Source organism: Talpa occidentalis, unplaced genomic scaffold (genome assembly GCF_014898055.3).
Source record: "Talpa occidentalis isolate TD23 unplaced genomic scaffold, MPIMG_talOcc4v2.1 talOcc4.15, whole genome shotgun sequence".
Taxonomy (NCBI): domain Eukaryota; kingdom Metazoa; phylum Chordata; class Mammalia; order Eulipotyphla; family Talpidae; genus Talpa; species Talpa occidentalis.
Window position 1 is genome coordinate 56,279,052 of NW_023601543.1, and position 17,075 is coordinate 56,296,126.

At 37.3% G+C, this 17,075-nt stretch overlaps 1 protein-coding gene across 5 annotated transcripts in view; it reads right to left on the reverse strand.

Moving 5' to 3' along the window:
- The window catches only part of CCNB3 (cyclin B3), a 60,160-nt gene that overhangs the window by 19,967 nt on the left and 23,118 nt on the right, over nucleotides 1–17,075 (reverse strand). For 4 of the 5 annotated variants that reach the window (XM_037512386.2, XM_054695730.1, XM_054695731.1 and 1 more), the window contains 3 exons: nucleotides 10,037–12,143; nucleotides 9,129–9,227; nucleotides 7,794–7,886 (listed from right to left, as the gene is read on the reverse strand). In XM_037512386.2, coding sequence (XP_037368283.1) covers nucleotides 7,794–7,886; nucleotides 9,129–9,227; nucleotides 10,037–12,143 — 2,299 coding nt within the window. The remainder of the gene's footprint in view (nucleotides 1–7,793; nucleotides 7,887–9,128; nucleotides 9,228–10,036; nucleotides 12,144–17,075) is intronic. The other variant, XM_054695732.1, reaches the window with a different exon arrangement.

Sequence of the window (17,075 nt, forward strand, 5' to 3'; positions counted from 1 at the left end):
TACAAAAAATAAAAATGACTCAAAGTTAAAGGATGGAAAACAATTCTACAAGCAAATGGACCAAAAAAGAAAGCAGGAACAGCTATACTTATATCAGATAAAACAGATTTCAAACTCAAAAAGGGAAAAAGAGACCCCAATGGTCCCTACATTATGATCAAGGAGACAATACTTCAAGGAGAAATAACACTCTTTAACATATATTCACCAAACGAAGGAGCACCAAAATATATCAGACAACTATTCTCATCTTTGAAAACAGACATCAGAGAAAACACATATGTAGTGGGAGACTTCAACACACCACTATCAACAATGGATAGATCAACAAGACAAAAAATAAGTAAAGACACTAAAGCTCTAAATAAGGATCTAGAGCGCTTGGGCTTAACAGACATCAATAGAACACTAAACCCAAAAAAAAATACGAGTACACATTTTCTCAAGCACACACGGATCATTCTCCAGGATCGAACACATACTGGGACACAAGACAAACATCAACAGATACACCAAGATTGAAATCATACCAAGCATCTTTTCTGACCATGAAGGCATCAAACTAGAAGTAAACCACAAAAAGAAGGCAAGAAACTATCCTACCTAATAGAGATTGAAACCCACACTACTGGAAGACCACTGGACTAATGAGGAGATCAAAGAAGAAATAAAAAATTCTTTGAATTGAATGACAAGGAGGACACCAATTTCCTAAATGTATGGGATGCAGCAAAAGCAGTAATAAGAGGAAAATATATAGCAATAGAGGCTCACATCAAGAAACAAGAAAGAACTCAAAGAAGCAACCTAATCTCGAAGCTCAAAGATCTAGAAAAAGAACAGAAAACTCCAAAACCAGTAGAAGAAAAGAAATAATAAAAACCAAAGCAGAAATAAATGAAATTGTAACTAAAAAAACAATCGAAAAGATCAATGAAACCAAGAGCTGGTTCTTCAAAAAAAATCAATAAAATAGACAAACACCTAGCCAGGCTCACAAAGGAAAAAAAGGAGAAAGCACAAATAAACAGGATCATAAATGAAAGAGGAGAAATCACAACGGACACAGCAGAAATCAAAAGAATAATCAGTAACTACTATGAACAGTTATATGGAAACAAGTACAACAATCTAGAGGAGATGGACAAACTCCTACAACTCTACAATCACCCAAAACTAGATAAAGAAGAAATAGAACACCTAAACAGACCAATTACAAGCAGGGAAATTGAAATGGTAATCAAAAACCTCCCCAAAAACAAAAGCTCAGGACCTGATGGATTTACAAATGAATTCTACCAAACATTCAGAGACAAATTAGTGCCTATCCTTCACAAACTCTTCCAAAAAAATTGAGAAGGAAGGGACAATACCAACACATTCTATGAAGGCAACATTACACTAATACCAAAACCGAACAAGGACAACACAAAAAAAGAAAACTACAGGCCAATTTCCCTAATGAACACGGATGCAAAAACTCCTCAATAAAATTTTACCTATCAGAATCCAACAATGTATCCATAAGGTAATTCACCACGACCAAGTAGGATTCACTGCAGGGACACAAGGATGGTTCAACATCCGAAAATCAATCAACGTTATCCATCACATCAACAAAAAGAAATATAAAAACCATATGATAATATCAGTACATGCTGAGAAAGCTTTCGACAAAGTGCAACACCCATTCATGATAAAAGCCCTTGAAATTCTTGGGATACAAGGAACATACCTCAACCTCATAAAGGCCATATATGACAAGCCAACAGCCAGTATCATTCCTAATGGTGAAAAGCTAAAAGCATTTCCATTAAGATCTGGAACAAGACAAGGATGTCTACTCTCACCACTGCTTTTCAATATAATACTGGAAGTCCTAGCCAGAGCAATAGGACAAGAGAAAGACATACAAGGAATCCAAATAGAAAAAGAAGAAGTTAAACTATCACTATTTGCAGATGATATGATAATATACATAGAGAACCCCAAAAACTCCACAGAAAAACTAATTCAACTTATCAATCAATTCAGTAAAGTGGCAGGATACAAAATCAACACGCAAAAGTCAGTAGCCTTCCTATAGACAAACAATAAATCTGAAGAAGAAGAAATTAAAAAAACCATCACTTTTATTATCAAAACAAAAAAAATCAAATACTTGGGAATAAATCTAACAAAAGAGGTAAAGGACCTATACAAAGAAAACTGTAAAACATTGTTAAAAGAAATAAAAGACACAAAGAAATGGAAAGACATCCCCTGCTCATGGATTGGAAGAATAAACATTATTAAAATGGCCATCCTACCAAAAGCAATATACAGATTCAATGCTATTCCAATAAAAATTTTGATGTCATTCTTCAAAGAAATAGAACAATTATTGATGAAATTCATATGGAATCACCAAAAACCCAGAATAGCCAAAGCTCTCCTGAAAAAAAAAAAAAGAGAGAAGGGAATGGAGGCATCACACTCCCAGACTTCAAACTATACTACAAAGCCATAATCATCAAAACTGCATGGTATTGGAACAAGAACAGACACACAGCCCAATGGAATCTAATAGAAAATCCAGAAATAAACCCACAGATTTATGGTCAACTAATCTTTGACAAAGGAGCAAAGACTATGCATTGGAGCAAAGAAAGTTTGTTCAATAAATGGTGCTGGGAAAACTGGGTCACTACATACAAAAGAATGAAGCTTGACCACTACCTCACACCATGCACAAAAACCAACTCAAAATGGATTAAAGAACTAGACATAAGACCGGAAACCATAAAATACATAGAAGGAAATACAGGTGAAACACTATATGATATGCACATCAAAGACATCTTTAGAGACACATCACCCAAAGCAGTGATAGTGAAGGCAAAGATAAACAGCTGGGACTACATCAAATTAAAGAGCTTCTGCACAGCAAAAGAGACAATAACAACAACAAAGAGAAACTGCACCTACTGGGAAAACATTTTTGCACATAACACTAATGATAAAGGACTGATGACAAAAATCTACAAAGAGCTGATGAGCCTCAACAAAAGCAAAGAAAATAATCCTGTCAAAAAATGGGCAGAAGAGCTATAAAGAAACTTCTCTGAAGAGGAAATGCAAATGGCCAACAGGCATATGAAAAAATGTTCAACATCACTTGTCATCAGGGAAATGCAAATCAAAACTACCATGAGATACCATCTTACACCAGTTCGAATGGCACATATTAAAAAAAACTAGCAACAACAAATGTTGGTGAGGGTGTGGAGAAAAAGGAACTCTCCTGCACTGTTGGTGGGAGTGCAAACTGGTCCAACCACCAAGGAGAGCTGTGTGGAGATTTCTTGACCTACTAAACATAGAGCTTCCATATGATCCAGCAATTCCACTCCTAGGTATTTACCCAAAGGGCACAGAAACATCAATTCCAAAGAGCATCTACACCCCTATGTTTATAGCAGCACTGTTTACAATAGCTAAGCTTTTGAAACAACCCAAATGCCCAAAAATAGATGACTGGATCAAGAAGATGTGGTATATATACACCATGGAATATTACTCAGCATTCAAAAAAGATAAACACATGCAATTTGCAGCAACATGGATGGAGCTGGAAGGGATCATGCTCAGCGAAATAAGCCAGAAAGAAAAAGAAAAATACCGGATGGTCTCACTCATAGCAGGAATCTAGAAAACTTAAATAAGGGACCAGGAAAAAGAATAACTATATGAAAGAAAAAACCAAAATCAACAAACAACTATGAACCAGAGACACTCTATGTGGCCTGGGGGGCGGGGAAAGGAGGGTTTGGGGTCAAAATAAGGGGTTTGTAATTGTATGGGAAACATAAAAAATACAATTTAAATTAAAAAAAATACTATCTAAAAAAAAATGTGAGCCTGGGCCACACACCCGCATTTCTAATTTGGTAAGTGTGAGATGGGACCTTGGCATCTGTGAATCTATGATCTGTGCACTAGAACATACCTACTGGTACACTTTTATTTTAAAAACTAACCACCCTGAAGAAAAAATTTAATATAAATTTTATTTTATTTTTAAAAATTGATTTTATTCTAATAAAATACACATGAATGTTAACAGTAGTTGTGGGTTTTGGGATCACAGGTAATTTTAATTTCTTACTTTGCTGTAATAAATGTCAATTTTTATGCAATAAAAATTACAAGAAAAGAGTTAAAAAATACTCAGTTCATCATTCTAGCTAGTGAAGATATATAATCTGTCACCCACTGATTTCCTATCCCTATTCCCAATTTCATTCCATCTGTGAATCTGATGTGATTTTCTTGTTCTTCTACATTGCCAATGAGAATACTGATTAGAACAAAGTCCCCTGGCAGTCCACTAGAAACCTCATTCTAATTTGGTAATGATTAAAAATCTTTGGGATCAATTTTACTTATTTAAGATCTTCTAGACATGATTCTTCCCATCTATGTTTGTGCGTGGGAGGAAGAGTTCTCTAGAAAAATGCCTGGGACCCTGGGTTTGCACAAACACAGAGCTTCCTCAAGGTGGAACCCGGGCATCCTGGGCTCCCAAAGTCAGGCAGGGTCAGGATGGACAAGGATTCACTGACCACCCTGAAGATTCTCATCATCCACAAGTAAGCAAGCCAAGCTGCTCTTTAGGCTCACAGATGATACTTTGATCCAGAACTTGCAGCAACAAAAGGTGTTGCCTTTAAGGTAAAAACAATTTCAGTGGATGGAAATCAGGCTAAACTTGAAATATGGAATACTGCTGGCCAAGAGATGTTCAGAATATTAACTACCAGCTACTAGAGAGGTGCATAGGATGTTATATTAGTTAATGATGTCACAAGAGTTATACCAGATTACTGGCTAGATGAATTCAAAATATACTTGCATGAGAAATGACAGAGTAAACATGTTAGTAGGAGGAAACTCGTAAAGTTGATAGAAATGGAGGCCTTGAATTTGCACAAAAGCTTTGAAGTTTTATTTATAGAGGCAAGTGCAAAAACCTGTATGATATACAGGGTGCCTTTTGTGGAACTTATTGAAAAGATCATTCAGACTCCTGGACTGTGGATAAGTGAGAGCCAGAATAAAGAAGTCAAACTGTCACACAAGGAAGTCATGGAAAAGCCTGTCATGGTTATTTTTCTGTTATAAACACTAAGAAACTCCACCTCTTGCATATTTCATCAGTTAGTGACATCTTTCCGTACATAAGTTCTTTAACTGCTATTTTAGGGACCTTGCAGCACATTGCACAAATTTGTTTTGTATCATGACATTACATATTTGCAAGAAATCCCACTCATGGGCTTTCCTAGGTAAAACTTTACAGTAAGCATGCAGTTTGCCATCCACAGTTTTTCACGTAACAGAAAATAGGTGTACCTTTTTTGGTACATTTGATTTTATGATTTACATTTATCTAGTGATTTTTAAAAAAATAAAAACACAAAAAATAAAATAAATAAATAAAAAATAAAAACACTTCTCGGGGCTTCCCAGGTGGCACAAGGAGTTAAGCATAGTACTGTGAATCTATCCACAGCCTCTGCAGCATGAGTTCGATCCCCGGCCAGCCAGAGAGGTGACCCACCTGGCGCAGCAGACCTCTCCTGACTCGCTCACTGCTCCCCTCGGCAGTGTATTTCAGTCGGTCTGCCTATTCTGTTCCCTACTCTGTCTCTGGTGAATCCTCTCATCCCCCTGCACCTCTGGCATGTACCCCAGTTCATGTATGCATAAATAAATTTTATTTAAAAAATAAAATAAAAAAAACACTTTTCCAGTATATATTGAGACACTATCTACTTTTGATCTCCATTTCGTTTTAAATGCTCCTATCAATTACTGAATTAACTGGTACGTAGAACTCCTAGAACCACTGCAAATATACAGGTGTCATCAAACTTGGCAAATTTCCTTGCAGGAATAACAAAAAGCATGATATTCCACAGCTTTTCTAGGATGTTTGCTGACATTCTCTTTCAATAACTAAGCAAAATTCTCATTATAGAATGTAGTCCATGCCAATTTGTAATTAAATCTGCATTTGTTCTGATGACATTTCTAAAGTATCATTTGCATGTTAAAGAAGTTTTGTCTTTTGAGGTAACATTGGTTTATGCCACTGTTTGTGTTTTACAAGCATAGGATCTCCCCCTTCAGGTGGTGTTACCGCATGGTGCCTATCACCCAAACTCCAATAATTCTACTCTTTTAATTTGTTTTAATGATAGCTGAGTTGCCTAACTGGAGTTTTAATCCTGTGATATATATATTGAATTCATGACCTCTTGTGCAACATTTTTTTTAATGTGGTGTTTGGCAGAATAGCAGTAAGGTCCGCCCCTCCCCCCATTTTGGTTTCAGAAGGACATGAAAAGTGTGTTTATGTAACTCATGTTGCACTTACCACTTTTAAAAGTAATACCTTTTCCTATAAATGTTGGTGGTGTTTTTCCAGGTATGTCAATTGTAGTTTGTGAGACATTTACGAATATCTGTTATCTTGTAACTTCCATGAATGGCTAGTTGATAATAAAAAAAACTATTTGTTTGGAGGGTTGGGGAAAAAAACAGTAAATGACAGTTTGAAAAAGGCATATTGCTGCCACATGTTAATGTATGTGGGGAAAACAGTGGTGCAATAAAAATCTTGATAATTCACTGTAACAAGTAGCCAATAGTTTAGCAAAAGCAACTCGTATAGGCTAATAAATCTTTCTCACAGTATTCAATTTTCTGACCTCTTGTTATTGTACATTGCATTTTTTCCATTCATGTTATTTAATTTCCATTGATCTCTGCTAACTTCACCCCCAATAAGTAATTTTTCCTTTCAGGTTGTCACTACACCACCTCTCAGTAAGTTTCTGATACTGATTTCTGAGCTGTTTGTTCTTTGTATACAATTGCAAATGATAAACATTCTTATGGGTCAAAAAACAAATACATAATAAATAATAACTACCAAAATTCTACTCTTATCTAATTTTTACTATCCTTCATCATTTCCATAAGAGACACTTTCATGCTTTGCTGAAGTCCAGACATACCAAATCTACCACATTTCTCTGGTCTATCGATCTAAAATGATTCTGAACCTCTTCTCTGGTACTTAATAAAAGATAATAAACTATATGGCTTATTCTTTCCAATTACACTGTTTAAGACTTTGGTAGACATAGACCATGCCTGATATTTTCTTACAAAGTTCACAGCAATTTATTCAATTCCATTCATTCCACAGCAAATATTTATTGATACCCTACTATGTGCCACTACTATTCTGGGCTATCTTTCTTAGTGTAAAGTGACAATTAAATATTCACAACAGTAATTCCTCAGTATCCAACCATGCATAAAGAGCTACCTGCCTTATGTGGTGCCATACTATCTTTCTATACCAATCCCACCGAAAGCTTGAAAGACTTTGTCACTCACTCTTATCCAAATCACTAAATAAATGATTACAAGATGTTAAGAATAATTAAACTACAATAGCATCATTCCCTTTTCTAGAAATAACCTCTCCTTCCACTAGGTTTGCACAGTATCTTATTTATAACATTCTTACAGTATTAAGTATATTCTACTTTGTATTATACTTATCTGTCTGCATGTCTTAAGTTGCCCCCTAGGTCATAAGCTTGTTGAGAGGAGGAACTATGGTTCATTCATCTCTGTATGCTCAGTAGATTTTTACCAAATTTGCACCTGGAAATGCTAAATGAATAACCAATAAAAAGAACAGCAGCTCCTAGGGAAGCAACTGTCCCCCTTACCTGCACCTCCACCAACCAGTCCACAAGAATGGCCCTCATGTCACTGCTGATGTCAGTCTGCCTGGTCATGTATTTTTTAAGTATGAACTCCTCCTGTCAGAGATTAAGAAAAAAATGTTAAAGTACACCCTTATTGTAGTTAAAAAAGTGTAACTTGGGGGAAAAGTTTACAGCTGATATCTCAGGGAAAAAATGTAATTTAACATAATTAACTTTTTCATAGTTCATAGTTCTTCATAGTTCATACTATTTTCAGCTGGTATCAAACAGGGGCAGATCAAAGTCTCCTTTTCAGATAAGTTTCCGGGAAATGGATAGACATGTGATTTGAGTGTCAGGGTGGATAATGAGGAATCCAGGGGGAATATGGAATATAGGCAGGAAAATATTTAAGGCTTATATATGAATACCAAAGAGGTCCTGTCCCTTCTTTGCAATTCAATCTAAAGCACAATCCCAGGCAACACATAGTGGGGTTTTTCAAACTTTACCATGCATGTGTACCACCTAGGAATCTTTTAAATTCACATTTTAATTAGGAAGGTCTGGGGTGGGGCAATGTTTCTGCTTTCTAAAGCAATCCAAAGTGAAACTGCTATAAGTTTAGTATAACAAAATTATCTCTTACTTCCTCCAAGGCATACTAGGAAAAAAAAATGTGACCCTGCAGTTATCAATAACTATGTCTCTATAGCAAAGATGAGATATTCATCTCCCATCTTCTGCAGAGCCTGCTAAAATTCTAGTTAGAAGAGAATCTTGGTCCCATGTGTTCTATTCAGAGACACAGGAAGAAAATTTGGAGAGAGTATTAGTGGTAAATAAGACTGGAAGATTTCAAAGAAAGAAAATTTCAACAGGTTAGAGCTAAAACAAAGGTTTGATTTTACATAACAGAAACATGCAAAGAGAACGGAAAAGATCTCTAAGAGCAGTCACTGAGAAAGACTACTTGACCATTTCTGTGTCTAAGACTGTCTCCTCAGCAATTAGAAGTTCAGGTTAATGGTTTTCAAGTTAATCAGACATGAATACATATCCCAACTCTACCACACACAAGCTCTTTGACTCTGGACAATTTCCCCAGTCCAATAAAGAGAGACAACAGTATCTACCACCATGAAGTTATTTGGCGAATTAAGCAAGATAATGTCTAAAAGGCCTTAGCACAATGTCTAAGTCATCATAACCTATCAGTAGATGTCAGTGGTTATGCTATTATTGCTATTTTCATCATCTTATTACCTCCCCTTTCAATTTGCTTTTGAAGGATAGAGTGAGAAATAAGAATTGGACATCAGTCCCCCAGCCCCCAATCACCAACACACTACACACCTCTCTCTCCTTCATGTAACTGAAGATATCTTTGGCATATACTGAGCTGAAAAGTGGATTATTGCGGTCCTCCACGTCAATATCCACCAGTTGAGTCATCTGCTTGGAAATCAACAAAAAGACATATCAGATGACTCATTTCTTCCCATGTTCCTCTTCTGTTAAGATTCCTCAAAGCCTGGGCATTCATAAAGCAGGATATGGCATGATATCCTGGGCCATTATGGAGCACTCCTTGGCCCTATAATCCTCATACTGCCAAGTGACCAAGAAATGCTTAGTCCTCCTTCATAGCTGCCTGTTCTGCCCTAGGAACCAGGCACCATTTTTACAGGTAGGTTGAAGACTCCAAGAAAGACACTCTTATACTATTTCAGCTTGTATTATCACTATTTCACCTGTCTTCTATGATGCCTTGTTATTTCCCAATGCTTTGATTTGGTTCTTGGTAGCCTTTTCCTCCCTTCTATTCCTTTACCCACGTTGTTTTGCCTACAAGAGGATTTCTCCTTCTGTTTTCCAATCATATCCCTACATTCTTCCAATTTACAATTTAAAGAGCAAATTCTTTAGAGCATGCCTCTGTGAATTTTACCCACCTTTGACCAAAGTCCCCTGTAATGCAGATACAAATACTAAGGCAATTTCCCCAGAGAAATTATCTAATCAGTATCACAAAGTCCAAATACATATACCCAGCATTCCAGACCCTTGTGAGTATTCTTGAAATACTTTCTAATTGATTGGTTTTATCATTATTCCAACCAGAAATTAGTCAAGAGAGTCTATAAAGACAACTTGATTTATTACAGTTCCTCATATAAGGCCCAACAAAAGCTTTGTGCTAACAACTACCCCCAATATAACAAAGAACACTTCATCTACTTTAAGAGGAAAGAGCAGAATACCTCTTCCCGTGATTTCTCGCCCTGAGATGAGAAAGGTTTATTGGAACTGGATTCACAAGCACTGGTCTTGCTGGCAGTGCTGAACTTGCCTACACTGGATATGATGGCAGCACTGTATTTGCTTGTTCCTGGTTGAAGGGTAGTGCTAGGGACATGTAGGCCAGTCTCAAGTTGGTGGCTCAATAAACCTTTCAGAAAGGTATCTGGCACCTTGAAAAGGGCTTTCTTTTCACTGCTGGGCTTCTCCTGCAAGGCCAATGACTCCTTCAGTTTAACCTCCTCTTCAATTGTGAGTTTCTCCTGCAAAGTCCAGGGCTCTCTGAAGGTCTCCTTCTCACTGCTGACCTCCTTCTGCCTACCCAAGGGTTCCTTCAGATCAGTCTTCTGTTTGATGCTAGGCTTCACCTTCAAGGCCAAGGACTCCTTGAAGAGGGCACCCTTCTCAGGGCCTGGCTTCTCCTGTAAGGTCAGGGGGTGCTTAATATGGGACTCCTCTTCATTGGCGATGATCTCTTGTAAGGCCTCTCTTTTCTCCTCCTCCGGAGAAGTAGGCTTCTTTTCAAAAGATAATTGCCTCTCTCTGTTTTCTGCCTCCTCAGCAGAAAGCTCCTCCTTCAGAACCAGTAGTTTCTTACAAAGGGATTCCTCTTCAGTGGTGCTTTTCTCCTGCAAAGCCAATAGCTTCTCCACAGAGACCTCTTCAGTATCAATCTTCTGCAAGCCCAAACCCATCCAGAAAAGGGACTTGTCTTCATTAGCAGGTTTTACTGGCAATGAAAATGACTCCTGAAAATGGATATCCTCCTTGGTGGTAGGCTTCTCCTCCAAGGTCAACGGTTCCTTAATAAATGATTCTTCTTTAGTGGTGGTCTCCTCCTGCAAGATCAAAGGCTTTTTTAAGAGGGATACCTCCTGCAGAGTGGTGTGCTCCTCCTTCAACACAGACAGATCCTGAAGGACAAACTCCTCTTCAGTTGTAGGCTTTTTCTTAAAGTGCAACAGCTTGTCACAAAGTGACTTCTCTTCAGAGGCAGTCTTCTCTAAGTAGAAAATCTTCCCCTGAGTGATTTCCTTCTTTAAAGATAATGCCTTGGTAAGGGCTGCCTCCTCAGTTGAAGACTTCTTCCTAAATGATGCTGGCTCCACAAAGTGGGAATCCTTATCTTTGCCAAATCTATCTGACAGTTCCTGGCAAACAGACATCATCACTTGAGTGGCACACTTTTTCTTTAAAGATAACTGTTCCTTGGTGGAGACTGACTCACTTGTGGTACGTTTCTCTTCAAAGGAAACAGGAACCACAGGAGATTCATCTTCAGTGTCAATACTCATCCCCTGCAATGCCCCTGGCTTCTTTAAGAGGGGCACCTCCCCCTGGTTGGTGTGCATCTCTTGCACCATCAGTGGTTCTTGGGAAAGAGACTTCTCAGTGGTAGGCTTTCTCTCAAAGGACAATGGTTCCTTAATGAGTGACTTGTCTTTAGAGGTGGCCTTCTGCAATACTAGTGGCTTCTTCACATAGATCATCTTCCCCTGAGTGACACACTTCTTTAAAGATAAAAACGTCTTGATGGGGCTTATTTTCTTCATTTTAGGTTTCTTTAAAGATAAAAGTGTCTTGGTGGGGCTTGTTTTCTCCATTTTAGGTTTCTTCCTAAAGGTCACTGGCTCCATAAAGACAGGATCCTCTTGAACACTGATGTCCTGCAAGGCCAACTCCTCACCCTGGCAGGACTGCTTCCCCTGATATGTGCACATCTTATTTAAGGGTAATGTGCTCTTGGTCATGGCTGCTTCCTCAGTTTTATGCTTCTTCCCAAAGGTCACTGAATCTAAAACAGATGTACCAACATGGTCAGTCTCTTTCAGCAAGGATAGTGGCTTCTCTGAGAGGGGGACCTCCCCCGGATTTACACACTTCTTTAAGGGTAACAACCTCTTGATGAGAGCTGTCTCCTCAGCAGTGAATTCCTCTTTTGAAACTAATGGCTTTTTGGAAAAAGATAACTCCTCAGTCATGGGAGTTTCAGAGATGGCAGATATTGCTGGAGTGAGTGGCTTCTCTTTGTTTGGTACCATTGATTCTGGTGAGGGTTCCAGCTTACACCTGTTAAAAAAAAAAATGCCTGAATACGTATAATGTAATTCCTAGAGTCCTTAATTGCCATTTTAATTTGTTGCTACAAAAGACAGGGAAAGGGCTTCAACTCCAGGAAAGAGGTTAGATGATAAAAGTCAATGAATAGTGAACCAAATAAGTAGTTCACTATATAGTTCCTATGACTTAGGTCCCCACACTTTCCTGAAAATTTCCCCCTTGAAACCCATGTTATGCTTTCTCATATGTACATATATCAGTCTCCCTCACTAGCTGCATTTATTCATCTTTGCCTATTAGCCCTAAGCATGTGGTAAAATGTAGGTTGAATTTAATGTTGTTTAAAAGCTTATAAGAGCAACTTATCAGCAGATTATGAAAGTTTATAAGAGAAAGGTGGACTGGCACTTAATATTGATGGTGTCTAACCACATTCCCTTCACCCTAGGCTATTCATGACATGATTTCCCAGTGAAGGTAATAAAGCTATCAAAATAGAAATGTGTTCATATGTATCCAATCCATCAAATATGATCACAAATAAGAGAGGGGAATGAAATCAAATACAATCATAGGTCTAAACTAAAATTAAATGCCTCCAAAGAGCTAGATATCATTATTGTGCTAATATAAAGAGTGCTGAATAAACATAACCACAAAGGTATATCCAAAACAGAAAGCAGGTTGGTAGTTGGCTGGGGCTGGGAAGGAGAAGGGATTGCCAATGGGTACAATTTTCTTTGGGGGATGTTAAAAAAGTTCTAATGGCTATACAACTGTATGGCTATAATTTTTAAAACCTGAACTGTAAAAAAAATAAAATAAAAAGAGCGAATGCCTCAAAAGATTCTACCTTAAAAAGAAAAATACCGGATGGTCTCACTCATAGCAGGAATCTAGAATACTTAAATAAGGGACCAGGAAAATGAATATAAGAAAGTGAAAATCAAAATCAACAAAAAACTATGAATCAGAGACACTTTTTTGGGGGTGGGGCGGGAGGGGAGAGATTGGGGTCAGAATGGGGGGGTTGCAATCGTATGGGGAATATAAAAATAAAATTTATTATTTAAAAAAAAAAGATTCTACCTTACCAGAACAGTTGCAGGTCCCTCCTGATTACAACTTAGAGAGGTGGTTTTCAGACAGTTTAGTTATGATAAAAAATATGCATTCTGAAGCTAGACTACCTAGATTCAAATCCTGGCTACTACACTTACTGGCTGAGTGACCTTGGGCATGTTAACTCTCTGTGCTTAAGCTTTTTTATCTATAAAATAGGTAAATATTTTATACAATAGACTCTTTGTATTATAAAATATATATATATTTTATACAATGGACTTTGTGCAAAGATTCTTTATGAAACACTTAAAAGAAATAGTTGTTTGAAACAATTACATGCCAATAAATCAGATCATTTAACTGAAATAGACAATTTCCAATAAAGACACAAACTACCACAACTTACTCAAAAAGAAAACAGAAAATCTGAGTAAACTATAACAAGCAAAGGCAATGAATTAATAATCCAAAACTACCTACAAAGAAAAGTTCAGACCCAATGGCTTCATTGCTGAATTCTACCAAAACATTTAAAGAAGAATTAATAATAGTTTTTCATGAACTCTCTCAAGAAATAGAAAAGGTAAGAATAGTTCCCTACTCATTCTGAGGCCAACATTATCTCTTACCAAAAACAAAAACCTAACAAGAAAAGTTCAGTCTGAAAACTCTTATGAATACAGATGCAAAAATCTTCCACAAAATACTGGTGAACCAAATCCGGCAACGTATAAAAGGGCTATACAACATGACCAAGTGGGACTTATCCCAGAAGTGCAAGGATAGTTAACATTCAAAAACCAAACCATGTACCACAGCATATTAATGGAATAAAACTCAAAAGCCACATGATCATCTCAGTAGATCCAGAAAAAGCATCTGACAAAGTAGAATATCATGACAAAAAGCACTCAACAAACTAGGAATAGATTCCTCAACTTGATAAAGGGCATATACCAAAAAAAACTAAAGCTGACACTATAATTAATGGTAAAAGACTGATGACGTCTCTCTAAGATCAGGGAGAAGACAAAGATGTGTAACTCTTTTTTTAAAAAAATGTTTATTTATTCATGCATACAAGAACCGGGTACAGGCCAGAATTGCGGGAAGGTGAGAGGATTCACCAGAGAGAGAGCAGGGAACAGAACAGGTAGATTGACCCAAATACACTGCTGAGGGGAGCAGCAGACAAGACAGGAGAGGTCTGCCACACCATGTGGGCATCTTCCCAGCTGGCTGGGATTGAACCTACACTGCAGAGGCTGCGGACAGCTTCACAGTGCTGCACTCAACCGCCTGCACCACCGGGGAGGTCCAAGATGTGTAACTCTTAACTCTTCTATTCAACAAAGTACTGGAGGTTCTACCCAGGGCAATTAGGCAACAAAATAAAATAAAAGGCATTCAGATTGGGAGGAAAGAAGTAAAACTATCTGTATTAGCAGGTAACAAGATCCAAAACATAGAAAATACTAAGCAATCCACATGACAACTACTAGAACTATATACAAAGTTCAGCAAGGTCCTATGAATAAGATCAATATACAAAAATCAAATGTATTTCTATATCCTCACAATAAACAATATGAAAATGAAATTAAGAAAACAATTTTTTACAACAGTATCAAGAAATAGTTGTTTGAAACAATTACATGAACAAGTATCAAGAAGGACAGTATCAAGAAGGACAAAAGAACAAGTATCAAGAACAACAGTATCAAGAAGGACAAAACATTTTGAAATTAAAGGTCTAAATAAATGGAAAGATGTCACATGTTCATGGATTGTTAAAATGACAAAACTCCCCAAATTGACTTACAAAATAAGCATATTTACAGTGAATTGATTTTTGACAAGGATGCCAAGACAATTAATTGAATGGAGAAAAATTAGTCTTTTCAACAGTGTCAGAACAACTGTATCCACGTGCAAAATAGAGAAGTTAGACTCCTAATACCTACCACCAACAAAAATTAACTCAAAATGATCAAAAGCCTAACTTAAGAGCTCAAAATTTTAAACTCAAAAGTAATTTTTTGTAACCTTGTATTTAGCAATGATTTCTTAGCTATGATACTAAAAGTGCAAATTTATTCCCAAAATTATATAGTTCTGCAAACAAATGGCAATTCAACAAAATTTGATTAAAAAAGAAAATTAAATTGGACTTCATCAAAACTAAAACTTCTATGTCTCAAAGGACACCACCAAGAAAGTGAAAAGCCACAGAATGGATAAAAATATATGCAAATTGTGACAACTGGATGCAACTGGAGGCAATTATGCTAAGCGAAGTAAGTCAGAAAGAAAAAGATGGGCTTCCCCAGTGGCGCAGCGGTTGAGCGCTGGGTTGTGAAGCTGCCCGCAGCCTCTGCAGCGCTGGTTTGATCCCCGGCCACCAGGTGAGGGTCTGGTGTACTTCGACAGTGCACCTGCTCTGCTTTACGTTCTGACTCTGGTGAATTCTCTCACCCTCCCGCGCTTCTGACTGTACCCAGTGCTTGTCTAAATAAATTAATTTAAAAAAAAAAGAAAGAGAAAGATAAATACTGGGTGGCTTCCTTACATGTGGAATATAGACAAACAAAACAAAGGGTCAGTGGAGCCAAACCAAATTAACAAACCCTAGAAATCTGACTGCAGAACTGAGGCTACCAGAAGAGAAGAGGGAGTACAAAGAACAAAGTTGGGAGGGAGCACGATGGACTAAGGTGGAGGACCATGGGGGCTTTGGTGGTGGGTGTGATGTAGTAATAATACCTGAAGGGGGAAATCCTATACCTCTAAATCACAATGTTGTAATTCAATGTTACCTCAATCAAAAATTTATTTTAATTTTCTCAGTTTTTGTCACCAGATTTTATGGCTCAAATTTCCTCTTGAACTACATTTTAGTACAAATTTTGCTGTTATCTAGAGTAAATGTCCAGATACTTTTATCCAGAAGGGGGGAATAATGAGTGTACTATTGGATCACTGACATTGGAAACTCTTTCTTTTGCCTCGGCACTGGAATGACATGACTTGGCTATACTCCAAACTTGTCAAACTGTCAACACTGCTCTACTCTCCTCTGGTGATTAATAAAACAGAAAAGATGTTGATGTGAACTTTTATTTTTCATTTGTATGTAAACATTTTTTCTCTGCCTGAATGCTTGAAGAATTAAAAATTTTCTTAGAATTAGAAATCAACTGGGGCCTCTCTGGTGGTGCAAGGGGTTAAGACACAGCACTATGAAGCTGTCTGCAGCCACTGCAGCACAAGTTCGATCCCCAGCCAGGGAGCTGACCCACATGGCACAGCAGACCTCTCCTGTCTCGCCCATTGTTCCCCTCAGCAGTGTGTTTCAGTCAGTCTGTCTGTTCTGTTCCCCACTCTGTCTCTGGTGAATCCTCTCAACCACCATACCTCTGGCCTGTACCCCAGTTCTTGTATGCATAAATAAATAAATCTTTAACAAAACCAACTAAAATACATCTATACATAGTTCTCTTTACAATCATTTTCATTATCTTTCTGGGCTCATTTAATCAGAAGAGTTAAATCTTCAGCTCAGGAAAATATTCCTTGTTATTTGACAAATTATAGTTTTGTCTTTCTTCTACTTGCTCTCTTGCTTTTGGAATTTTCCTAGATCTACAACAAAAAGTTTTTTGTAATTTTCTAATATGCTGTTAAATAAATAAGCTAATCTAAATTAGAGATTGGCAAACTATGAAACATGACCTGTTTTTGTATGACCTATAAACTAAAAATGGCTTTCACATTTTTAAAGGGTGGCTACTAAGAAATAATAACAATAACAAGAAGCAGAACAGAAATAGCAGCAACTATATATGGAATCCACAACCTAAAATATTTATTTTCTTA